The following is a 26802-nucleotide window of genomic DNA, read 5'->3' as shown; positions in this document are numbered from 1 at the left end:
ATCATGTGACACTGAAGACTGGGGTAATGATGCTGAAAATTCAATTTTGATCACAGGAATCAATTACTTTTAACACTTGTTTTAGATTGTAATAACAGTTCAGTATTTTTACTGCATTTGTGATTAAATAAATGCAGCCTTGGTCAGCAGAAGAAAGTTACTGTCCCCAAACATATAAAGTCTTTTAACAATATTTGATTGTGCGTCTCCACTCTTGTCATAAAGATGTCTTCTTTTTTTGTGGTGTTTGCTCTTGGTAATTATGATTGTGTGTCTTTCTCTTTCTCAGCATTCGGGGCCATCTTACAGGGAAGTCTGTTTGGTTTGGTGGGTTTGTTGCCGCAGAAGTACAGCGCCATCTTCATGAGCGGACAGGGACTCGCTGGGACATTTGCTGCTCTTGCAATGATCCTCGCTATTGCAAGTGAGTTCATGTTGTTTTTAAAGTAATAATCTTGTATTTGTTTTTATATTTTTTTAATTTTTTTATTTAATGTTTTGGTAACACTTTACAATATGGAGTCATTTGTTGTTGATACTTGTTCATGTTAGTTAATAAAAACGACTTTGTTCATGCGTTTATGCATTAACTAATGTTAACACGATTTTAATAATGCATTAGTAAATGCTGAAAAATTAACATTAACTAAGATTATTAAATGCTGTAGAAGTAGTAGTTAAAGGGATAGTTCACCCAAAAATGAAAATTGAATGTTTATTTGCTAACCCCTAGGGCATCCAAGATGCAGGTGACTTTGTTTCTTCAGCAGAACACAAACGAAGATTTTTAGCGAAAACCGGTGCAGTCTGCCAGCCAAATACTGTGAGTGGATGGGCACCAGGGCCCGGTTGCATGAAAGTCCTTAAGTAATTGGACTTAACAGTATCCCTGAGGGGGAAAAAAATCCCTGAGGCAAGGGATTTCTATAGGAGCGTTGCAACAAACATCTTAACTGTCACACTTACCTTAGTGTTTACACTAAGTGTTTCACTGTAGTTTCTGACAACATACGGCAATGGGCGCCGCGGTTGCTATAGTTACTACATCTCACAATAAACAGAACATAACAAAATAGAAACATAACTTAATAAACACCGTTTATTTATTCAAAATAAGCGCTACACGTTTCTGTACTGCTTTGAGTACAGTCATTACCGGACAAAAACGCTATTCTTAGGTCTTTATGAAAGCGCCACCTGCTGACCAATGACTGAAAATCAAACCATGTTTTCACGCTGCAAACACGCAGTTGTAAACTGGTGGGCTGACAAGAAGATAATGCATTGTAAAAATCTAAACAATTAAGACAGTAAAACATATTTATATTGTTATTTAATTTATATAATGATTTATAATAGTTATTTGAATTAATATAATAATTGATACAACTCATCCAAAGTCAAACTTCTTATAGTCATTTTACAGTTTAATATGTTACTATAGACATTGCCCTACTGTGCTCATATGGTATTCCTTTTATATTTGCAAGTCTTTGAGCTTAAATGTACATTTGAGCTTAAAAATCCTGCTGATACTGAGTTAGAGATGATTTAAGGGAACTGTTTTGCTCACTTAAATTTATTAAGGTGAAATGGTTACTAAGGACTTTGTAGCAACACTTAAGTGAACACTTAGGTAATTAAGAGAAATACTTAATCACAGCCTTAAAGTTCCTTAAGTTGACCCTTAGGTTTTATCTTGCAACCCAAGTTTCACTAAGTGTACCCTTAACCTTATAACTAAGGGATTTCTTAGCTTAAGGACTTTCATGCAACCGGGCCCAGACCTTTAAAAGTAAAAAAAAAAACATTCACAGACAAATCCAAATTACACCCTGCTGCTCATGACGATACATTGATGTCCTCAGACACGAAACGATCGTTTTTTGCGAGAAACTGAACAGTATTTATATCATTTTTTACTTTTGATACACAGCCACGTCCATCTGTCCTGAGCGCCAGTTTAGCATCCGGCAAGTATATCTGGTGTAGTTTACGCAAACGCCGGAAGCGATCTGTCGTTTGTATACGACACTCATTGTTTCCACAGTGCATAGAGATTGTGGGTATAGCGGCTATTCAAAATGGTAATTACTTGCGCTTATCCTGATTGTTCAAACCCATTTAAAGCTAAAAGATTACATTTGCTTGTGCAAACTCATCCGGGACTTTTCACCGATTTCCTCTTATGGTGTTTGCGTATTCTATGCCAGAGCGCGTTCACATGTAACAAACTGGATGATGAGCTTGTGCTCAGGACAGATGGACGTGGCTGTGTAAAAAGGTAAAAATTTATATAAATACTGTTCAGTTTCTTGCAAAAACCGATCGTTTCGTGTCTTAGGACATCAACGTATCGCCACGAGCCGCAGGGTGTAATCTGGATTTGTCTGTGCATGTTTTTGTTTACTTTTAAAGGTCTGGTGCCCATCCACTCACAGTATTTGGCTGACAGATTGCACCGGTTTTTGTTAAAAATCTTGGTTTGTGTTCTGCTGAAGAAACAAAGTCACCTACATCTTGGATGCCCTGGGGGTAAGCAGATAAACATCACATTTTCATGTTTGGGTGAACTATCCCTTTAACTCTCATCATGCCTCTCATGCATTTGTATAGATCTGTTCACTGAGTGTGTGTGTGTGTAACAGGTGAAGCTGATAGTGATTCTGCAGCTCTGGGTTATTTCATCACTCCGTGTGTCGGGACCCTCGTCACGCTCATCAGTTACATGCTGCTGCCGAAGCTGGTCAGTTTATGTGTGTGCGGATGTGACAAGATTACATCTAAACAGAGTTCCTTAGTCAGCTGAAACTGAGACTGATCTCTGGAGTGTGTGTGTGTGTGTTTGTGTGCAGGAGTTTGCCAGATATTACCTGGACAGCAAAAGCAAGAGTTACGAGCTTGAGCCGTCCGGCCCGCTGCTGTCTACAGGTGAAATTTACAATCCATGAACTCACAGGCACTTTTATAGATTAAAAGCAACATAGCTTGTTCAGTGTTCAATTCCAAGAGTGATTTACATGCGGAAAAAAGTAAACGTTACTATACATTTAAAAAGTGCTCTTATTATGGAAGTGATGAAAAAACTTTGTGTGAATTATTTATTAACTCTTAGTTGCATCTTAATTTCAATTAAATGAAAATGAATTATAGTTTAACTGAACTTAAGACTGGATGTTGACCCACTTAAGTGCATTCTATTTGTAATTTTATAAAAATGCCTTTAATTTAAATTCTGTCCAAACTTGTGTTATATTTAATTTGCATATTACACATTTATGAAGATAAACTGCATTTCATTACAAAATGTATTTTAAATCGTATGAATATTTTAAAACTATAATGTGCTTTAGTCAACTCTTCTCTATAACAAAGATAAAGAGTAAAACTGCCCTTGTGGAAATGAAGTGTGTTTAATTGCATTGAAGTGGAGCAGATCTTGAGTATTTAAAAATAACTGTACTTTCAGATATTATATTAATAAAATTACTTACGAGAAACAAATGTGCATGTTTTTTAACACACTTGCATAAAAAGTTAACAAAATCTGTGAAGTGAACCAAATCTTGAGTATTTATAAAAACTGTACTTGTAGATAATAAAATTAATAAAATTACTTAGGAGAAACAAATGTTCATGTTTTTTTAACACACTTGTGTTGTGTTAACCAAATCTGTGAAGTGAACCAAATCTTGAGTATTTATAAAAACTGTACTTGTAGATAATAAAATTAATAAAATTACTTAGGAGAAACAAATGTTCATGTTTTTTTAACACACTTGTGTTGTGTTAACCAAATCTGTGAAGTGAACCAAATCTTGAGTATTTATAAAAACATCAAATAAAAAAACTGTAATTGTAGAACTTACTTAAGTGTGTTAAAAAACATGAACATTTGTTTCTCTTAAGTTAACCAAGTCTGTGAAGTAAACCAAATCTTGAGTATTTAAAAAAAAAAAAAATGTAATTGTAAATAATGTAATTTTAATAAACCTACTTAAGTGTGTTTAAAAAAAACATGAACATTTGTTTCTCTTAAGTTAACCAAGTCTGTGAAGTAAACCAAATCTTGAGTATTTAAAAAAAAAAAAAAAAAAAATGTAATTGTAAATAATGTAATTTTAATAAACCTACTTAAGTGTGTTTAAAAAAAACATGAACATTTTGTTTTTCTTAAGTTAACCAGATCTGTGAAGTGAACCAAATCTTGAGTATTTAAAAACTGTACTTGTAGATAATATAATTTTAATAAAATTACTTGGGAGAAACAAATGTTCATGTTTTTTAACACACTTAAGAAAAAAGTTAACCAAATCTGTGAAGTAAACCAAAAAGAAACAAAAAAAACTGTCCTTGCAAGTATAATATTAATTAAATTTCTGAAGAGAAACACTTTCCTGTTTTTTTTTAACACACTTAAATATAACGTTTCAAATTGTAATTTAACGTTATTACTACATGTACCTTTTAAAAACTGTATCTTTAGTCACTTAAGTGGTCTTTTATTTCATAAATTTACATCTTCAAGAGCAGTTTTTTTTAAATACACTTAAGAGTTTGCGCGTTTCAGTACAATTAAGCACACTTATTTTTTAGAAGTTGAGACTTTACAGTTTTAAATGAACTGTTCTCCTCCAGATGTTGTTGAAGACACTGAGAAGTCCAGCGATCCGTCTAATGGCTCTGTGGCAAACGGGAATCCTAATAAAGGCGATAACAGTGCGATTGAAGTGGAGGGTGTCAAACAAGCCTTCATCACGCTGCCGTCAGAAAACGCACCCATTCAGAAGAGCTCTGTCCTGGAAGTCTTCAAAAAGGTCCATCAGTTTGAGAAAACCATTACAGCCTGTGGTCTGTTGTGGATGTTATAACAGTGGCTTATTGTTATCTTTCTCTGTCTCCAGATCTGGGTTATGGCGTTTTGTGTGACGTTTGTGTTCGTAGTTACGCTGTCAGTATTTCCTGCGGTTACTGTGGATGTAAGAACAGTGTACGGAGGAAAATGGGGTAAGAACACACACACACACACACACACACACACACACACACACACACACACACACACTGGTTTACATGTTTTATGGGGACATTCCATAGGCGTAATGGTTTTTATACTGTACAAACCGTATTTTCTATCGCCCTACACCTACCCTACACCTAAACCTAGCCCTCACAGGAGATTGTGCAAACTTTTACTTCATCAAAAAAACTCATTGTGCATGATTTATAAACCTGTTTCCTCATGGGGACCTGAGAAATGTCCCCACAAGGTCAAAATTTACTGGTATTCCTATCCTTGTGGGGACATTTGGTCCCCATAACGTGATTAATACCAGGTACACACACACACACACACACACACACACACACACACACACACACACACACACACACACACTTGTTTGACATAATATTATGTTTTTCATATGCATTAGGTATGTCAACATTATCACATTATTTGTGCAATTAACATTCTCAGTTCTTGGCATCCTTTGGATAGCATTATAGTAGAATATAAACATGCTTTCAAGCATAAGACGCAAAAGAAAAGTTAACTGGGTACTGGATCCCTGTTTGTAAAGCAGCTTTTCGATGCCTATTAGGGGTGTAACGATATGCCTAGGTCACGATACTGTATGTATCCCGATATTATGTTCACGATACCATACGTATCACGATATTTTGAACACAAATTAAAACATGAAACTGAAAATCAAACAACAGATTTATTAAAAAAAATAAACAAATTTCAATTTCAATCAGTTTTACATACAAGGTCACATTTTAAGGTTTAATAAAAACCTTCTGTATTAAAATTAGCAACTGATAGGGTCTGTCTGTCACTGATTTTTTTTTTTTTTTTAATTTAACATGATAGTGATAAAATTGTCAAGATGTCAAATTCTTTAAACCTGCTAGTGATGCAAGATTCTATGTGTGTGCGAAACAGAGTCCTCCCTGACGGGTGAACCGCTAAAACTGACGTAACGGTGGAATAATATTCATCTGTCAGGTGCAGTGCGGGTGACAGGCACGGGTATTTGCTCTTTGGACTCAATCCGGTACACGCTGACGCTGCTCTCAAACGGTCCCGTGCCTGTGTTCGCGCTCTGTCTGAAGACCGTTTAAAAGCCCTTTCACATGGACGCTTCAAGCGGTGGAATCTCTGCGCGGCTGCCGCTTTCTCTCATAGTGACCGAGCTGGTGTTCGCGACGCCGTCTCGGGGTAAACGTATTGCAAACAACAAGGTCTCATTTTACTTTACAAAAACAAAATAAATGAAACGTAAAGAAAATACTATGTGTTATTTGCTATTTGTCATTTTATGGGACAAGGACTAGCGTGGTTTTCATGTCAGACACAGTTTACTATGACATTTTACACATAATTGTATTTTTACTGCGCAGGCTGTACTACACGCATTTTCTGGATTTTTTTTGTTTTCTTTATTAATAGCCTTTCTCCGTATTTTATGGATCATAAAGCTCTGAAATGTTGCCATACTGCTGACTTAAATGAGGAGGGAGGGTCCGCAATCTCTGGGTTGGTTGCCATGTTTCCTCACGTTCTTCTTCAACTAGCTCAACCTTTGCAGGCAGGCGTTACATGATTGGAAAGGTAGTCACGGGGTGTGTCGCGATTCTCCCTTATTACACTGCGAAACAGGATCGTGGATCTGAGTGTCGCGATTTCGGTTTCATATCGCGTATCGTTACAGCCCTAATGCCTATTAAATGTGACCCTGGATCACAAAACCAGTCATAAGTCGTAATTTTAAGTCATCATGATCATCTAAAAGCTGAGTAAATTAACTTTCCATTAGTGTAGGATCCTTTGATAGGATAGGACAATATTTGGCAGAGATACAACTATTTGAAAATCTGGAATCTGAGAAAATCTAAATACTAAGAAAATCGTGTTTTATAACACACATGTAAACCGTTTTGTTTTTATTCATTTATTTGTTTTCATTAATGACAATTTAAAATTGTAATTTAACCTCATTACTAAGTGTACTTTCTTAAAAGTGTACTTAAGTGTTAAAATCAGTCATGAAACTATATTTAGATTCAACCATTTGAAAATCTGGAATCTGAGAAAATCGAATTACTAAGAAAATCGTGTTTTTTTTTTTTTTTTTGTTGTTTTTTTAACACTTAAGTAAAACGTGCACTAATATCAGCTTAAAATTGTAATTTAACCTTATTACTAAGTGTACCTTCTTAAAAGTGTACTTAAGTGTTAGTCATACAACGCTATCTTTAGATAAAACTATTTGAAAATCTGGAATCTGAGAAAATTGAATTACTAAGAAAATCGTGTTTTTTTTGTTTTGTTTTTTTTTTTGTTTTTTTTAACACTTAAGTAAAACGTGCACTAATATCAGCTTAAAATTGTAATTTAACCTTATTTCTAAGTGTACCTTCTTAAAAGTGTACTTAAGTGTTAGTCATACAACGCTATCTTTAGATAAAACTATTTGAAAATCTGGAATCTGAGAAAATCGAATTACTAAGAAAATCGTGTTTTTTTTTTTGTTGTTGTTGTTTTTTAACACTTAAGTAAAACGTGCACTAATATCAGCTTAAAATTGTAATTTAACCTTATTAGTAAGTGCACCTTCTTAAAAGTGTACTTAAGTGTTAGTCATACAACGCTATCTTTAGATAAAACTATTTGAAAATCTGGAATCTGAGGGTGCAAAAAATGCTAAATACTAAAAATCATGTTTTGTAACACACAAGTAAACCGTGCACTAATAAATTTAAAATTGTAATTTAATCTTATTACTAAGTGTACCTTCTTAAAACTGTACTTAAGTGTTAAAATCAGTCATGAAACTATATTTAGATTCAACCATTTGAAAATCTGGAATCTGAGAAAATCGAATTACTAAGAAAATTGCGTTTTTTTTGTTTTTGTTTTTTTTAACACTTAAGTAAAACGTGCATTAATGTCAGCTTAAAATTGTAATTTAACCTTATTACTAAGTGTACCTTCTTAAAAGTGTACTTAAGTGTTAGTCATACAACGCTATCTTTAGATAAAACTATTTGAAAATCTGGAATCTGAGAAAATCGAATTACTAAGAAAATCGTGTTTTTTTTTTTTTTTTTTTTTTAACACTTAAGTAAAACGTGCACTAATATCAGCTTAAAATTGTAATTTAACCTTATTACTAAGTGTACCTTCTTAAAAGTGTACTTAAGTGTTAGTCATAAAACGCTATCTTTAGATAAAACTATTTGAAAATCTGGAATCTGAGAAAATCGAATTACTAAGAAAATTGCGTTTTTTTTGTTTTTGTTTTTTTTTAACACTTAAGTAAAACGTGCATTAATGTCAGCTTAAAATTGTAATTTAACCTTATTACTAAGTGTACCTTCTTAAAAGTGTACTTAAGTGTTAGTCATAAAACGCTATCTTTAGATAAAACTATTTGAAAATCTGGAATCTGAGAAAATCGAATTACTAAGAAAATCGTGTTTTTTTTTGTTTGTTTTTTTTTTGTTGATTTTTAACACTTAAGTAAAACGTGCACTAATATCAGCTTAAAATTGTAATTTAACCTTATTACTGAGTGTACCTTCTTAAAAGTGTACTTAAGTGTTAGTCATACAACGCTATCTTTAGATAAAACTATTTGAAAATCTGGAATCTGAGGGTGCAAAAAATGCTAAATACTAAAAATCATGTTTTGTAACACAAGTAAACCGTGCACTAATAAATTTAAAATTGTAATTTAATCTTATTACGAAGTGTACCTTCTTAAAAGTGTACTTAAGAGTAGTGCTAGAGTCATACAACTATCTTTAGATAAAACTATTTAAAAATCTGGAATCTGAAGGTGCAAAATACTAAGAAAATCATTTTTCTTACATGGATAAGAACCAAAAAACATTATTGCGACTTTATCTCACAATTCTGACACAATTTTCTCAGAATTTTGATATAAACTCACAATTGCAAGTTATAAAGTCAGTATTACATGATATAAACTTGCAATTGCAAGTTAAACACTGCAAAAAAGTTTTTCTTTTACTGTTTCCAGCCAAAATATCTAGACATTCTTAAATCAAGAAGGATTTTCTAAACGAGCAAAAATTATTTTCTTGTTTTCAGAAAAAACTAGTCAAAATTAAGAGAGTTTTTGCTGCCAACGGGGTAAGCAAAAAATCTTAATTGCAAAAAAAAAAAAAAACATTTTAAAGTCTTTTTAAAGACATGTATTGTAATTGAAATCTACAGACAAATAGATGAAAAGAGGCATGCAATGGTTGCAAACTCTTACATTTGACCAGTGCATGCAACAACAAAATACACCTCAACCCTTTTAGTCACTAAACTAAATGATTAACAAAGCAAATGCGCATTCATCACTTTCAGTTCTGTACTTGAGCTTGAGTTGGTATCAGATGTAGGCCGAAAATAGAGATCATTTGTGACCCTGGACCACAAAACCAGTCATAAGGTTAAATTTGACAAAACTGAGATTTATACATCACATGAAAGCTCAATAAATAAGCTTTCTATTGATGTGTGGTTTGTTAGGATCGGACAATATTTGACTGAGATGCATCTATTTGAAATCAGAAATCTGAGGATGCAAAAAAATTACTGAGAAAATCACCTTTAAAGTTGTCCAAATTAGGTTCTTAACAATGCATATTACAAATCAAAAATTGCATTTTGATATGTTTACAGTAGGAATTTTACAAAAAATCTTCATGGAACATGAACTTTACTTAATTTCTCAATGATTTTTGGCATAAAAGAAAAATCAAAAATTTTGACCCATGCAATGTTTTTTTTGGCTATTGCTACAAATATACCCCAGCGACTTAAGACTGGTTTTGTGGTCCAGGGTCACATTTGGTTCTGCTTAATCTTTTCAAAGACTGATTAACAGATAAATGCTGCCATCTGGTGGAAACACTTTGGCATATTCACACTTTGAACACTTGCACAGTGCTTCATTCGTATGAGAATAGACATCACTTTTACATTTCTCTCCCTTTCTTTCAGAATGGTACTTCATTCCTGTTTGCTGTTTTCTCATGTTTAACATGATGGACTGGATTGGCAGATCTGTCACGTCAGTATTTAAGTGGGTCAGTGAATTATTATATCTATCTGTCATGATTAGGCTGCATTATATATATTTAGTTTGTCTTGATTTCATAGCAAACAAGTGAAATGTTTCTTCTGTTTTGTGTCTCCCACAGCCCTCTAAAGAGAGTCGTTTGTTCCCGGCGTTGGTCGTTTGTCGAGTGATTTTCGTTCCGCTGCTCATGACGTGTAACGTCCAGGAGAGAAACTACAGCACTGTGCTCTTCTCAAATGATTATTTGTTTGCTGCTATCATGGTGTTTTTCTCTGTGTCCAGCGGATACTTTGTGTGTCTGTCCATGACGTACGCGCCGCAGTGAGTACACACACATTTCAGCACGCTATGTGTACCAATGGGCTTATTAAGGCTGCATTTATTTGATTAGAAATGCAGTGAAAATAGTAATATTGTGAAATGTGACCCTGGACCACAAAACCAGTCTTAAGTCGCTGGGGTATATTTGTAGCAATAGCCAAAAATACATTGCATGGGTCAAAATTTTTGATTTTTCTTTTATGCCAAAAATCATTAAGAAATGAAGTAGAGTTCATGTTCCATGAAGATTTTTTGTAAAATTCCTACTGTAAACATATCAAAATGTAATTTTTGATTTGTAATATGCATTGTTAAGAACCTAATTTGGACAACTTTAAAGGTGATTTTCTCAGTCTTTTAGATTTTTTTGCATCCTCAGATTTCTGATTTCAAATAGATGTATCTCAGCCAAATATTGTCCTATCCTAACAAACCATACATCAATAGAAAGCTTATTTATTGAGCTTTCATGTGATGTATAAATCTCAGTTTTGTAAAATTTAACCTTATGACTGGTTTTGTGGTCCAGGGTCACAAATATTATTACAATTTAAAATGGCTGTTTTCTATAGAAGCTCGTTTCTGCCACTGAATAAAACAAATAAAAAGGTTAATTGCTTTTTATCTCACAATTCTCTCTTTTTCTTACAATTGCGAGTTTAGGTCTTGCAATGCGGACTTTACTTTCAGAATTGTGAGACAAACTCACAATTGCAAGTTATAAAGTCATAATTGATCGTATAAGATATAATCTCACAATTGCAAGAAATAAAACTCGCAAGTCTGACTTTTTTTCTTGCAATTGCGAGTTTGTATTGCAATTCTTTTTTTTTTTTTTTTTTTTTTTTTTTTTTTTTTTTTCAGAATTGTGAGATATAAACTTGCAATTGCGAGTCCAGTTCTGAGGACAAAAAGACTGTTCACAGAATTGCGAGTTTATATCACACAATTGTGACTTTGTTTCTCAGAAGTGCAAGATATAAAGTTGTAGTTCTGACATTACACTGCAAATAATGCTTTTATTAGTTTTTTTTCCAGCCAAAACATTTAAAAATTCTTAAATTAAGTAAAAAATAATTTTCTTGTTTTCAGAAAAACAAAAAAACATATTAAAATTCAATTTCTTAACACACTGAATTTCCTGAAAACACAATTTTTACTCGTTTAAAATCCTTCTTGATTTAGGAATTTTTAGATATTTTGTTTGTAAACAACACAAATCTAAGTAAGAAAAGCATTTTTCACAGTGTTTAATTTGCAATTGCAACTATCTCATAATTCTGACACTTTTTCCTGCAATTGCAAGTTTATATCACACAATTCTGACTTTTCTCACAGTTACAAGTTTATATCACACAATTGCGACTTCATATCTCGTAATTCTGAGAAATGAAGTCGCAGTTCTGACGTTAAACTGCAAAAAAATGCTTTTTCTTCGATTTTCTTGTTTCCAGCCAAAATATCTTAAAATTCTTAAATCAAGAAGGATTTTCTAGACGAGTAAAATTATTTTCTTGTTTTCAGAAAGTCAAGATTTTTTTTGCTTACCCCATTGGCAGCAAAAACTCAATTTTATTTCAAACAGAAAACAAGATTATTTTTCTTAGCCCATTGGCAGATTATTTGGCTTGTTTCAAGCAAAAATGCTCTCAATTTTGACCTGTTTTTTCTGAAAAACATTTTTTGCAGTGTTTTTAACTTTTAGTTGTGACTCTTATAACTCATAAACTTGCAACTGCTAGAAAGTTTCAATCACACAATTGCGACTTTGTTTCTCAGAATTGCAAGATATAAAGTCACAGTTCTGACAAACACTGCAAAAAATGCTTTTCTTAGGTTTTTTGTCTTGTTTCCAGCCAAAATATCTAAAAATTCTTGAATCAAGAAGGATTTTCTAGATGAGTAAAAATAATAATTATTTTTTTTTTTAACAAGTCAAAATTAAGTGAGTGTTTGCTGCCAATGGGGTAAGCTAAAAAATCTTATTTCAAACAGAAAACAAGATTATTTTTCTTACCCCATTGGCAGATTATTTGGCTTGTTCTAAGCAAAAACGCACTTAATTTTGACTTGATTTTTTTCTGAAAACAAGACTAGTCTAGAAAGTAAAAACAGTCTTGTTTTCACAAAAAAAATCAAGTCAAAATTAACTGCGTTTTTGCTTAGAACAAGCCAAATAATCTGCCAATGGGGTAAGAAAAATAATCTTGTTTTCTGTTTGAAAAAAGACTTTTTTGCAGCAAAAACTCACTTAATTTTGACTTGTTTTTTTCCAGAAAACAAGAAAATCATTTTTACTCGTCTAGAAAATGTAGATACTTTGGCTGGAAACAAAACAAAAAAAATCTAGTAAGAGATATTAAGAAAAGCATTTTCGCAGTGTTTAATTCGCAATTGTGTCTTTCTCATATTCGGACACTTTTTCTCGCAATTATAACCTTATTTCTCAGAATTACAAGATATAAAGTCGCAGTTCCGACGTTGAACTGCAAAAAATGCTTTTCTTAGATTTTTTTTTTTTTTTGGTCTTGTTTCCAGCCAAAATATCAAAAAATTCTTAAATGTTCTTGTTTTCAGTAAAAAAACAAATCAAAATTAAGTAAGTTTTTGCTGCCAATGGCTGAAAACGAAAAAAAAAAAAATCTACGATAAGCATTTTTGCGGTGTATAAATTGCAATTGCGACTAACAAGTTTATATCATGCAATACTGACTTTATTTATATTTCAACTTTATACTGATCTCTCAGTTCTGACTGTAGAACTTGCAATTGCAAGTTTATATTTTACAATTTAAAAAGTCACAACAACCTTTTTATTTTGTGTTGGAAAGGGGCTTCCGTAGTTTTGCAAAGCTGAATTTACACCAATGCGACATCATGAATCTCACTTCCTCTTCCTCTTTCTAGGCTTGTGGGGCCTAAAGATGGCGAGACGGCCGGCGCACTGATGACCTTTTTTCTGGCTCTGGGTTTGTCGTTGGGAGCGGCGTTGTCATTTCCTCTGCGTTTATGGGTCTGATGAGTCTCACAATCTCTCTATCCTCAGCTCTCAGGGCATCTGCAGCAGTCAGACTGTGTGTGTGTCAGTCTTTTCTCATGCTGTTAACACACATTCATAAAGGGAACGCATTCCACATTTTTATTAGGCAGCTTAAAAACACGTACAGAATCAGCATGCTGTACTAAAGGGAGAATTTAAAAATAATACATACAGCCAGTTTAAAGGGACGGACACCCCAAAAAAGGCTTCTTTTTTTTTCCTATGATAACAAATGGGAGCAGTTTTCAGCTGTGTCATAGTTAGCTGATGTATCAAATACTAATGATGTTTTACCTGTTAATTTTATGGCAACATTGTGATGTTCAGTTTATTTTTGTAAATCAGTTTAGATTGTCAGCATTGAAACATTTAAACCCATAATCATTTTTTATACTATTTATTTTAAAAACAGATTGGTGTAATTTAAATCTGTCAAATGAAACAGTTATTGGTACTGACAGTGGATGAAACCGGTAGTGCAAACTGTTGTTACCATGAACAGTAGGGGCTCAAGGATTCATTTTAAATGTTGTTTAAGGGAAATGATTGCATTCAGGTTTCGAAAGAGACATTGTTATTCGCATTTCGTAAAAACATGGAATATTTATTTATATATATTTGCTTTTTACCTATATGGAGTCAAAGTCTGAGACCGCACTTAACCCTCTGGGCCTCTTCGGTCATTTTTGACCGAAAAATTTTATGTTTTGAATTTTTAAAAATCGTAGCTTCATCAGAATGAGATGACGCTTGGTGACTTTTGTTGCATTAGCTTTGTGAGTACAAAAAAAAATCAGTGACATGATTCGGATATGTTAAAGGGTCAAAAAAAAAATAGTCACACTTGGCTCCTTCGCGGTCAGAAATGACCGACATAGGAAATGAATGGGAAATACGAAAAAATGTGATAATTCAGATAATCTTTTGGTAATACAAGCTACAAATGAGCAACTGTGCTGAAAAGAAGTGTTCAGCAAGCAAGGACTGACACTCTAAAATAACAAAAGTACAGAACTGACACACACACGCACACACACGCGCACACACACACACACAGACACACACACAGACACACAGAAATAAGCAGAAAAATGCAAAACCTGATATTTATCCAATCAAAAAAATATCTAAACCTTGCCAAAATTTATCTTTTAGAATGTCTGAATATATTTCTAAATGCAAAGCCTGATAAAATGAAGAAACAGTAAAAAGAAAAAAAAAAAACAATAGGAATCCCAAAGCCCCTGTATATTTGTATATAGGGAGACACAGGAGTTTACATGGCATTACACAAGTTTTTATTTTTTATGCCACTAGATGGTGCAATTTTCACTTTAAAAAAATGGATTTTAAATGCTTTTACTCTATTTTAATGTGAAATGTTGTATTTTTTTAAAAATAATAAATACATAATTAATTAAAAAATATAATATAAAATATAATTCTACTGGGAAAAAATTGCTCATTAAAACTGTATAAATATTGCATAGATTCATAAAAAATGCTCAAAATTCTAAATAATAATTACAAAATATTATTGAACAAAAATATATTTAATTGATTTTCCTGAAGAAAAAAAAAAGTTACTTTTTAAGGATTCGGTCACTTTTGACCGCGAGGGAGCCAAGTGTGACCCCTTAATGAGGAGGCCCAGAGGGTTAAAATCGTATTTAAACCTGGAAGAAGGGATTTTGAAAAACAGGCATTGCATAAACTATCTCTGATTGTGCATTATTTCTGGGTCACTAATCACAATAGCAAAAAATGTACGTCTCCTTTGTGCAAAAAGTCAGATTTTTGTGCATTGAAGCACACAACATGGACTTTGCCCATATTATGCTGGAATAACATGGATCATCAGCTTTTCCTTTGCTTCAGTTTTTGAAATTATGCTGATAATGGGGGGAAAAAAACGAAATGTTTGAAAATGCCAAGTAGTGCATTTTTCACTAGTAGTTTAATTTGCATGCGACATCAAGCCTGTAATATGTTCAAAAATGCATTGACAGCTGTTGAAGACAGACATTTTTAAAAGTAATGCATTATTTTTAAATGCATTCTTGAATGATGTTCTCTTATTTTTCACAAAAGAAAATTTAATCTTGACTGTTAGACCAGTGTTTTCATAAAATCGTAGAAAATGTGATTTAATACCCAATACAAACAAAAAGGCATTCTTCAGAATGTTTTTTTTTTTTTCATGACTATAAAAGCCCGTTTTGTTGTCTTTATAATATTAATCATATTATTTGGGTGTCCTTGGCATCAGAAACTGTAAGAGTCTATAGTGTCTAATTACAAGCTGTACTTTTTATTGTAAATGTAAAGCTTTACACATTGACTGTAAATGAAACTGGCTTTTTAAACTCATGGCTCATCCTCTCTTGCAGAAACTGCCTTGGACTTGAGTGACTTTTCATTTCACTCATGTATAGGGAATATGACTAAATGTAAAGAAAAATATATGGTTTGCAAAAAAAAAAACTCCTGTATGTCTGTTATACTAGTTTACAAAGTGCCATATGAATGTAAAAGATTCATGTTTTTATAGAAGCAACAAAAATGTTACAAACGTTACTGAAGTTTTAAAGCGCCAATTGTTTTGTAGTGGTTTCAGAGTTTGGTGTTAATTTATAGTGATGCTTTTGATTAAATGAGCATCTGTTACATAAATAGCTCTCAATTTGGACTTTTTTTCTCGCAGTAGGGAGTTTGTCTCGCAATGCTGACCTTTTTTGTTTCAGAATTGTGAGATATAAATGCACAATTTGTGAGAAAAAAGTTAGAATTGCGATATATATATATATTTACTTGGAAGTTTGACTTTTTTTCTCCGAATTGTGAGATATAAACTTGCAATTGCATGTTTAAGTCCAGTTCTGAGCAGAAAAAAAGACTGTTCACAGAATTGCAAGGTTATATCACACAACTGACTTTTTTTCTTGCAATCATGAGTTTACATCTGGCAATTCTGAGAAATAAAGTCACAAATGCATGATATAAAGTCACAATTCTGACATACTCTGCAAAAAATCTTGTTTCCAGACAAAATATCTAGAAAATCCTTCTTGATTCAAGAATTTTTAGGTGAGTAAATTATTTTTATTATATTTTTAACAAGTCAAAATTAAGTGAGTTTTTGCTGCCAATGGGGTAAGCAAAAGTCTTATTTCAAACAGAAAATGATTATTTTTCTTACCCTATTGGCAGAAAATTGAGCTTGTTCTAAGCAAAAACGCACTTCATTTTGACTTGACTTTTTTCTGAAAAAAAAAAAGAATTTTTACTCGTCTAGAAAATCCTCCTTGATTCAAGAATTTTTTGATATTTTTGCAGTTGTGACTTTCTCATAATTCTGACACTTTCTCGCAATTGCAAGGTACATTCTATATTTTAATAGAAAAAAAAATGTTTTTCTAGTGATGTGTTTTAACAGATGCAATTGTATCATACAATCATAATGTCTTGAAAACTACAGTCAGACCATGTTTGAACAACCTGCAGAATGAATGTAATCTTGGTCGTCCGTGCTGACAATTTTGGGATAGTTTCTGAATCTTGGAGAATTAAGTCTTTGGGAGAGAAGAAGCCTTTGAAGAACAGACATTCTTGACTGATGATGAAATATATTTGTATTTGTATTTTCTTTAAATATATTGTATGAGTTTTTTAGTATGAGTTGTAAGTTTAAAACTGATAACTAAAATGAGATGAAACGAAACGCATTTGTGTGCTGAAGGTCACTTTTATTTGTGTTTGTAGTGAAATCCAATACTGTATCAGATGAAAAGGACAATATAACAAAATATAATCACAGTAGTTTGTTCTACATCCAGCAGCAAACGTCTCAGGTGAAGGCAAAACTTCAGAAATGTCATTAAATGCACAGATTTTCTTTTCAGATAAATCAATATCAGCACATTGCTTCACACACACATACACACTGTTTCTACAGGATCAAATAGTCTACACTGTTCAGTCTATATAAAATAAGTTGTCTCTTTTTTTTTTTAAGAAGAAAAAAGTTTTTTTTAAGTGGTCTTGATTAAAATCCTGTAAGAGTTTTTTGCAGTGTAAAACTAGGAGTATTGCTTTAATTCTGTTGTTTTACAATTTTTACATTTTCCCCAACAATATGAGAAACCAAATATTTTGAGATCCTTTGATCGTAAGACTTTTTCAAATAAATAGTTGCACTGCTCCTATAAAAATATCATCCTATTCAGTGTTTTTTTCCGTGACTAATTTTTTCATGAAGCAAACACAGTTTGGTACCCTCCTTTTGTATTGTGGTTCAACTGACAATTGATTTTCAGTGAAAACACTGGATAAACTCTTCATTTCTTGTTGAAATTTGGTAAATAATTCCGATTTAGGGTCATAAATGTGCATGCAAAGTTTCAAAGCACAGATGTGTTTTGGAAAAGCTGTACACATTTTGTTAAACTTGTGTATTGGGGTCAATATGAACCTCCCGTTCACCCTCATTGGTTTCCATGCAGTTTGCCAAAAATCAACAGTTGAAAAAACGGCAGAGAGTCCGGTAAAAACCAAAACACTAAAATATGAAATGCATTAAAACTTGAAGTTTACAACAAATGTGTGATAAATTCACAACTCACGCTCACTTTTGTCAAAAAAAAACTACAAATTACAAAAACAAAAATGCAGAGGATGAACGATCAGCAAGTACATTAAGTACAATTAATGTTAGATACTATTTGTGACCCTGGACCACAAAACCAGTCATAAGGTTACATTTTACAAAACTGAGATGTATATATAATATGAAAGCTCAGTAAATAAGCTTTCTATTGATATATGGTTTGTTAGGATAGGACAATATTTGGCCGAGATACATCTATTTGAAAATCTGGAATCTGAGGGTGCAAAAAAATCAAAATACTGAGAAAATCACCTTTAAAGTTGTCCAAATTAGGTTCTTAACAATGCATATTACTAATCAAAAATTACATTTTGATACATTTACAGTAGGAATTTCATGGAACATGATCTTTACTTAATTTCCTAATGATTTTTGGCATAAAAGAAAAATCAATAATTTCGACCCATGCAATGTATTTTTGGCTATTGCTACAAATATACCCCAGCGACTTAAGACTGGTTTTGTGGTCCAGGGTCACATTTATACTTTTAATTATCTGCACCTTAAGTAGTTGTGACAAACACACACACACACACACACACACACACACACACACACACACACACACACATATATATATATATCTGGGTCAAACTGACCATTAACACAATAAACAGATGGGAATTATTACATTTCTTACTTATTTTTAGTCTCTGATGAGCCAAATAGAGGCTTTTCTTTATTTGGACATGTTTTGGACATAGCAAATGCATGGAAACCAAAGGGGGTCAGTTTGCAACAATGAAGTTACAACAAAAAAAGAGATACTTGAAAAATTTCTAATTATCAAATGATGGGAAAAGTACATTCTAACATGTTCATTCGTGCAGCTGTGTGCACTTCTGTCATTTTAAAGCACAAACGCATGTGTGGATTGCAGCTGAGTTTTCCAGCGTAGTATGGCAGATTGTAGCAGTCTGCTGGTTTCTCCACAAACAAGCATCTCTATCATTCATAGTGTGTAATCCAGTGTTTAAAACAATTACAGGACATGTGTGTGTGTTCATGACAGCACAGTGAGTGTGACAGTTCCTTTGGTTTTCTTCAGAATACAGACGGCCTCCTCATGAGTGACTCCCTCCAAACTCTGGCCGTTAACGGCGATGATTTGATCTCCACGCTTCAGACGCCCGTCCTCTGCCGCAGCCCCCTGAACACACACACATCTGATAATAATGCATCTATGTGTATTTTGGCATTTGCAGATATACATGCTCACTGTGCCAAAGTGTTACCTTGCTGAAGACGGTTTTGACGTAGATGGGAAGGTCACCGTGAGGACTGCCGAATCCACCCACGATACTGAAGCCCAATCCGTCTGGCCCTCGCTCCAAATTAATGCTCTTACACTGCGGAGGACTGGACAAAAGACATGTAGAGAATGGCATTATACAGTTTTGAGTTAACCTTTTTAACTGCATTATTTTATTTTCATGAAACAGGCTCATGATTAGAAGAGAAAAGTGTCTTATTTTCCTGTTTATCTCTGTGAAGCTGCTTTGACATGATTTGTATTGTATAAAATTAAAAATATAAAAATTTAATACATTTGGCATGTATTGAGTGTTATTTTATGATTCTTGAAGAGAGTTTTGTGTACAAACCCAAGGTCATCGTGGAAAATGCTGCTGGCTGTGAGTCCTGCTGTCTGCTCTGCTGATGGTCCAGTTATTGTTGTATCACCAGCAACAACCTACAAGCACAAAAACACACGTCACATCTGCACTAAACCATAGAAGATTGTGTAGTGCATATGCAATTAGTCTGGTCATTTTGTGAGAAAATGCATTTCACAATGTACACAATGCACTTTTGCTTGCACTGTTTTACATTCCTCGTGAAAAAGTGATTGACTGTAGTGTACTTCAAATCTTAGATGTATATTTTTAAAAAATGCACTTAGATATGTTAATGACATAAAAGGCTGACTTTAAGAGAGACATTTTCATGACTGATTCTAAATACACTTAAAGGGGTAGTTCACTTCCAGAACAAAAATTTACAGATCATTTACTCACCTCCTTGTCATCCAAGATGTTCATGTCTTTCTTTCTTCAGTCGTAAGGAAATTATGTTTTTAGAGGAAAACATTTCAGGATTTCTCTGGTGCCCCTGAGTTTGAACTTCCAAATGCAGCTTCAAAGGGCTCCCAGCCCATGAAAGAAGGCTCTTATCTAGCAAAACCATCGGTTATTTTCTAAAAAAAAATTACAATTTATATACTTTTTATCCTCAGATGCTCGTCTTGTCTAGCTCTGTGTGTACTCTGTAGAGATTTAAAAGTATATCAATTGTAAATGTTTTTAGAAAATAACCAGTCGTTTCGCTAGATAAGACACTTCTTTCCTCGGCTGGGATTGTTTAGAGCTTTTTGAAGCTGCATTTTGAAAGTTCAAACTCAGGGCACCATAGAAGTCCATTATATGGAGAGAAATCCTGAAATATTTTACTGAAAAAACTGAAGAAAGAAAGACATGAACATCTTGGATGACAAGGCGGTGAGTACATTATCTGTAAATTTTTGTTCTGAAAGTGCTCCTTCAAGGAAAACATTTTTAGGATTTTCTCCATATAGTGGACTTCTATGGTGCCCCCGAGTTTGAACTTCCAAAATGCAGCTTCAAAGAGCTCTTAACAATCCCAGTCGAGGAAAAAAGGTCTTATCTAATGAAACAATTGGTTATTTTATATATATATATATATATATATATATATATATATATATATATATATAAAGACAATTAATACACTTTTTAACCTGAAATGCTCATCTTGTCTAGCTCTGCATCAACTTCATGACAGTTCCAGTTCATGACAGTTAGGGTATGTCAAAAAACTTTTCTGTAAAGGGTGTTTGATCTTCTTTGCACGTTCACTTTGTAAACACTTTTTTGGTACTTCTGCTGCATTGTAGAAGGATTTTGTTATTGGAGGAGAAAATGAGATTTTCGACATACCCTAACTGTCATGAACTGGAATACACAGAGTACATGCAGAGCTAGATAAGATGACCATTTGAGGTTAAAAAGTATATTAATTGCCTTTTTTTTTTTTTTTTTAGAAGAAACCGATCGTTTCACTAGATAAGACCCTATTTCCTCGGCTGGGATCATGTAGAGCCCTTCAAAGCTGCATTTTGGAAGTTCAAAATCAGGGGCACCATAGAAGTCCACTATATGGAGAGAAATCCTGAAATGTTTTACTCAAAAAAACAACAACAACAACTATTTCTGTACGACTTTAGAAAGAAAGACATGAACATCTTGGGTGAGTACGTTATCTGTCAATTTTTGTTCTGGAAGTGAACTAATCCTTTTGGTACACTTTGAAAAAGTGAACTTTGTTATATTGTCAACTTAAAAGTTTTACTTCAAAGCACACTTTTTAATAATCTTTTGTCATGTTCAGAGAACTACACTTATTTTGATGATTTGACTAACATACTGAAGCACATGTAAAGCACTTGATTTTTATTGAAACGGTAACGTGTTGTACAATATTACCTTTAAAATTGATATTTTAAATGCACTAAATTGCAAATTCGCCATTACTTGTGTAATTACAAATATATTTAAATACAAGACGCAGAAGTTTCAACAGGAATGATATTAAAGTATATTTTAGTTGATCATAAATGCTTGTCATTACATTCTTTAACCATATTTCACAGACTATAGATGCAATTACATTAGAATGAAATTACATATTAAATTGTACTTAGGTCCTACTTATACCTTTTCATTTAATTGCAGTTAGCTTGCAATTAAGAGTCAGAAAACATGACATTCAGCTTGCAATTAAGAATAGTATTTATTTTTTGTAAAAGTATGCTTTAGTGATACTTCTTTGCACAGTGGATATAGTGGTTGTTGCAACATTTAGTTTTTTACCTGTAGCTGTATGATGCCTGTTGTGTTCTTCAGCAGTGAAACAGCTTTATTGTGAGTCATTCCCTCAGTCGAGTTTCCACAGATAGACACGATCCTGTCTCCAATCTAACACACACACACACACACACACACACACACACACACACACACACACACACACACACACACACACACACACACACACACACACACACACACACACACACACACACACACACACACACACACAGATAATAAACATGAGAGACCGGGATTCACAAATAGACACCAGCTTCAGTGCATCAGACCTTTAATTTGACAAAAAAAAAATCTTTTGTGACTGTGGTTACCCAGAGTTTCTGTGTCTGTGCTGCCAGGCCGCTGGGGTTCATCATGGCGATGAATATAGGCACGTCACCCAGAGGACTGCCCACCCCTCCAGCGATACTGATGCCCAGAGAGTCTGATGGACCCTGAGACACACACAAACACATCATCAGTTCAAAAGCATTGCACTAAATGAATGAACGGAAAGCAAAGCTCTCTTTGTCGAATCTATTTTTTTTTTCTGTGTGAACAGGTCTTAAAGGAGCCATAGAATGAAATCTGTATTTACCTTGGCATAGTTGAATAATAACAGTTGTGTACATGGACATGACAAACACCATCATTTTCTCCTTCTTATATAAATCAGGTGTTTGCAAAAGACTATTTTCCTCCATGTGCGAGTTACTGAAATGAGCCGCTCTGTGAAACAGCCAATCAGAGCAGAGCTCATCATTAATATTCATGAACCTTCCAAATAAGGCAATAACAGAGCATTTCATTCTAGGGACCAATCCTAGGGTTGTAAATGGACATGTAAAACCGTTTCTGGAGAATTTTTGCCCTTTCTTATGCCACATACCTTCTATGTAGAGAACAATACTAAAATATTAAAATACTGTGTCAGTGCATTCTATGGCACCTTTAAGACTGAATCAGTGTAACTGACCTTTGTGAATTCAACCATCCTGATGTCTTTATCCAGCACTGCAAAGGCAAGAAAGGAAAGGATGAAAGTCAAAAGTCAAGAATGAATTATAAAGTTTAGCTGTTTTACCAGATGGGCTGCTGTTTGTTCTTACATTCGTGTGTTTTTTCTGCATCTTCCTGTAAAGCTGCAAAGCTGGAGTGTGGAGTGACTTTACCGCTGCCCGCCTCGCTTATCTGAAAACACAGAGATATTTCACACATCTGAGCACAAACACACTAAATACACCACATGAGTCAAAATCATCCATTTTTGTGCTTTCAGTTGTTGAATAATCTGCACATGCCTATCAGAGCCAATGTTGTTATTGTTAACTAAAACTAAAACTATTACAATTTTTTATTTTTTTTATTAATTTTAAATAAAGTTGAAATAAAATATACAGTATAAGATAATAAAAAAAGTAACGTACTGCATTGGCAACTAACTGAAATACAGTTAAGTTTAAGTAGTAAAATAACTAAACTGAAATAAAAATAAAGCTACATAGAATTATTGATGGGTCAAAGACGAAAAAGGGTTTAAGCATATAAACAATAAGTGTAATACTGCTTTAAATTGTTGTTGTTGTTGAAATAAAAAATAAAAAGTTTTCTGTTTAATTTAATTGCATTTTTATTTTTCTGGGGAAAAAATAAATAACACATTTTTCGCTAATTTGCAGAAGACACCCACTAAAAACATCTTGTGGAGCATATTTACAACAAAAAATAAATTTATGACATGTTAAAAGACAAATTACTTTCACCCCAAATACTAATTCGTTGTAATTTTACATTTTTTAAATGTGCGACTATCCTAGGTTTTGCCCATTTGTCAGTAAGAATTTTAACTCATTTAAAACATAATAAAAATGTAATATGCTTCCTTAATTTTAAATCAGAATAAGCATATTGTTTGAATTTTTACATTAATTGGGTTACAATGTAACATTATTTCAACCAAATTTGGACATTTTATTTTGCAAAAACTTATTTTTTGTAAATTTATTTTGATGTGGACATCTTGACGTCTTTTACCCTTATATAAAAGTAATATATCATTATAAATTATAAACTAATAAAAATGACAAAAGCACATACATAATTTACTAAAAATAAATCTGAAATTAAAATGAGAATTAAAAACAGAAAAACAAAAGCCAATTCAAAATATCAACATACTATAATAGTATAAATAATAAAACAATAAATGTATTCCTATTGCAGTTTATTTTGTACAGATTCTGTTTCTATTTTCAATATTTATTTTTTTCCATGTAATTTGTTACTATACTATTTTAGCATACTATAATTGTAAATGTTTTTATTTATCTTATATTCTAGTTTTATTACTATTTTTATGTTTATCTGTAAAGAGTGGTCATAAAAAGCATTTCATTTTCATAAAGATAAAAGCCAATAAAAACCAATACAATTTTGATGTATTGTTTCAAAATGTTAATATTAATGATAAATCTAAAATCTGACCTGACTGCTCTGAGACAGACGGCGCTCGGAGTGGAATGGCCCCGCCTTAAAACGACCCACATCCAATCTGATTGGTCCAGCACAATTCTGAGGAAAAACATTACCAGTTTCATTCCAGTGAGTAATACTTTTTCAACCACATTTACTTTTACAAATAAAAATAGTCCCTTTAAACAACACAAGATGGAACCAAATTAAAAGTTCTTCTCTCATTTAACATGTTACTAAAGTAGTCACATAAAATGTGTTAATTGAACACTTAGATTTAGGTTTTTAGTCAATGAGTGTTAGGTTTCACAACTTCAGATGCTATTAGATGTGTTGAAGAAATTATTAAACATCTGGTGATTATTGAATCACAGCTCATAAACACATGGCAGCTTAGTGAAATGTATTAACTTGTAAACATGCTCTGCTAAATGTTTTGTGAAAAACAAACAATTCTCAAATCTTATCGTACATTACTTCCTCTGCTTTTCACCAGGGTTTTTGCTACTTGAATCTTAAACAAAGATTCATATTGAAATAAAATCAAATATTAAAAAAGGACTGTTTTTAAAAATTTTCATTTCAGTACTAAAATAACCAAAAATAAAATTAAATAAACAAAAATGAATAACTATATAGATTTTTTTTTTTAAATGACAAAATAAATAAAAGGAAAAAATCGCAACAAAACAAATCAGAAATATAAAAATACAATTGCACTTAAAATATTAACAAAAACTATAATACTAAAATAATATTAAAATAAAACTTAAATGAAGATTAAACTTTAACCGAAATTAAAAAAGCTGTATTTTAACATTTTGCATTTTTTTCTTTGAAGTACTAAAATAACTAAAATGAAAACTAAATAAACTAAAATTAATAACAACTATACAGATGTTTAAAAAAATAAATAAATAAAGAAAAGGGAAAAATTGCAACAAATGACAAAAACTTTTAGTGAAATTAAAGTGAAATCAGAGATATATAAATACTATTTAATTTAAAATTATAATATTAAAATAACACTGCTTTTTACAACATTTACAACGCTTAAGCCAAAAACTATGTAGATTTATATACACACTGCAAAAAAAAAAAAGCTTTTCTTACTTGTTTCCAGCCAAAATATCTACAATTTTTTAAATCAAGAAGGATTTTCTAGACAAGTCAAAAACTATTTTGTTTTCAGAAAAAACAAGTTAAAATTAAGTGGATTCTGGAACAAGCAAAATAATTGGCCAATGGGGTAAGCAAAAAAATCTTATTTCAAACAGAAAACAAGATTATTTTTCTTACCCCATTGGCAGATTATTTTGCTTGTTTCAAGAAAAATCACTTAATTTTGACTTTTTTTTTTCTGAAAACAAGACACTAATTTTTACTCGTCTAGAAAATCCTTTTTGATTTAAGAATTTGTAGATATTTTGGCTGGAAACAAGACAAAAAATCTGAGTAAGAATTTTTGCAGAGCAAATACAGAGATGATCAGTCCCTTCTCTTTGGATCACCAAGTGGTATATCTGATATGTCCGAATGTTTGAATATCCCTCAATAACAATCAACTGTAAACGTTCACCTTGAGCAGAGCGGCCACATATTCTTGCGTGGCTGAACGGACGTCCTCGCCGTTAACCGAGAGGATCTGATCTCCCTGCATCAGCCGTCCATCAGTCTCCACCACGCCACCCTTCACGATGTCTGACACAAACACTCCTGTGTCGTTCCTGAGACAGAGACACAAATCACTGACAGAACAAGCAGGGCGAGGTGCACTAAATTGTACTGAATGTACACTTGTAGAATATTATATTAATCAAATAAAAGGCCACTTAAGTGACTTAAAGCGAGACGCTTTCAGGACTGTTTCTGAACACACTTAAAAAGTTTTACTTTAAAATGCATTTTAAATCATTATGTTTTAATAATCTTTTGTCATGCTTTGAAGATGTACACTTATTTTGGTGATGACTAACAATATAATTTTAACTGTAATGTGTTATTCAATATTACATTTAAAGCATACACTACCAGTCAAAAGTTGTTGGTTTTTTTGGTATTATTTTTTTTTGTTGTCAAATATTAATTATTTAAAAAAACATACAATATATATTTTTTTATTTGATTTGATTTGATTTTCAAATTGTACCAAGGAATGATTTTCAGTTTGTTTTTAAGAAAAACTGAAGTTAAGAATTTTTTTTTCCCATGGAAAAAAAACAAATGTTTTTCTTAAAAACAAACTGAGAATCCTTTCTTGGCACAATCTGTATTTGAAAATCAAATCAAATCAAATAAAAAATATACTGT

At 32.6% G+C, this 26802-nt stretch overlaps 2 protein-coding genes across 4 annotated transcripts in view; one reads left to right on the top strand and one right to left on the bottom strand.

Moving 5' to 3' along the window:
- The window catches only part of LOC141330823 (equilibrative nucleoside transporter 2), a 33328-nt gene extending 16140 nt beyond the window's left edge, over positions 1-17188 (top strand). For both annotated transcript variants that reach the window (XM_073835585.1, XM_073835586.1), the window contains exons 6-14: positions 290-424; positions 2649-2746; positions 2856-2931; positions 4639-4817; positions 4905-5007; positions 10028-10113; positions 10228-10427; positions 13335-15584; positions 15650-17188. In XM_073835585.1, coding sequence (XP_073691686.1) covers positions 290-424; positions 2649-2746; positions 2856-2931; positions 4639-4817; positions 4905-5007; positions 10028-10113; positions 10228-10427; positions 13335-13446 — 989 coding nt within the window. In that variant the 3' untranslated portion in view covers positions 13447-15584; positions 15650-17188. The remainder of the gene's footprint in view (positions 1-289; positions 425-2648; positions 2747-2855; positions 2932-4638; positions 4818-4904; positions 5008-10027; positions 10114-10227; positions 10428-13334; positions 15585-15649) is intronic.
- A 4-nt stretch (positions 17189-17192) lies between these two features.
- The window catches only part of LOC141330822 (multiple PDZ domain protein), a 92308-nt gene continuing 82698 nt past the window's right edge, over positions 17193-26802 (bottom strand). For both annotated transcript variants that reach the window (XM_073835583.1, XM_073835584.1), the window contains 9 exons: positions 26072-26219; positions 24505-24591; positions 23130-23211; positions 22997-23034; positions 22353-22475; positions 22024-22128; positions 19738-19826; positions 19369-19492; positions 17193-19283 (listed from right to left, as the gene is read on the bottom strand). In XM_073835583.1, the coding sequence (XP_073691684.1) occupies positions 19137-19283; positions 19369-19492; positions 19738-19826; positions 22024-22128; positions 22353-22475; positions 22997-23034; positions 23130-23211; positions 24505-24591; positions 26072-26219 (943 nt within the window). In that variant the 3' untranslated portion in view covers positions 17193-19136. The remainder of the gene's footprint in view (positions 19284-19368; positions 19493-19737; positions 19827-22023; positions 22129-22352; positions 22476-22996; positions 23035-23129; positions 23212-24504; positions 24592-26071; positions 26220-26802) is intronic.

The sequence above is a fragment of the Garra rufa genome, chromosome 3 (genome assembly GCF_049309525.1).
Source record: "Garra rufa chromosome 3, GarRuf1.0, whole genome shotgun sequence".
Taxonomy (NCBI): domain Eukaryota; kingdom Metazoa; phylum Chordata; class Actinopteri; order Cypriniformes; family Cyprinidae; genus Garra; species Garra rufa.
Note: the sequence above shows the minus strand (reverse complement) of the source record. Positions and strands in the feature narration are given on the sequence as shown.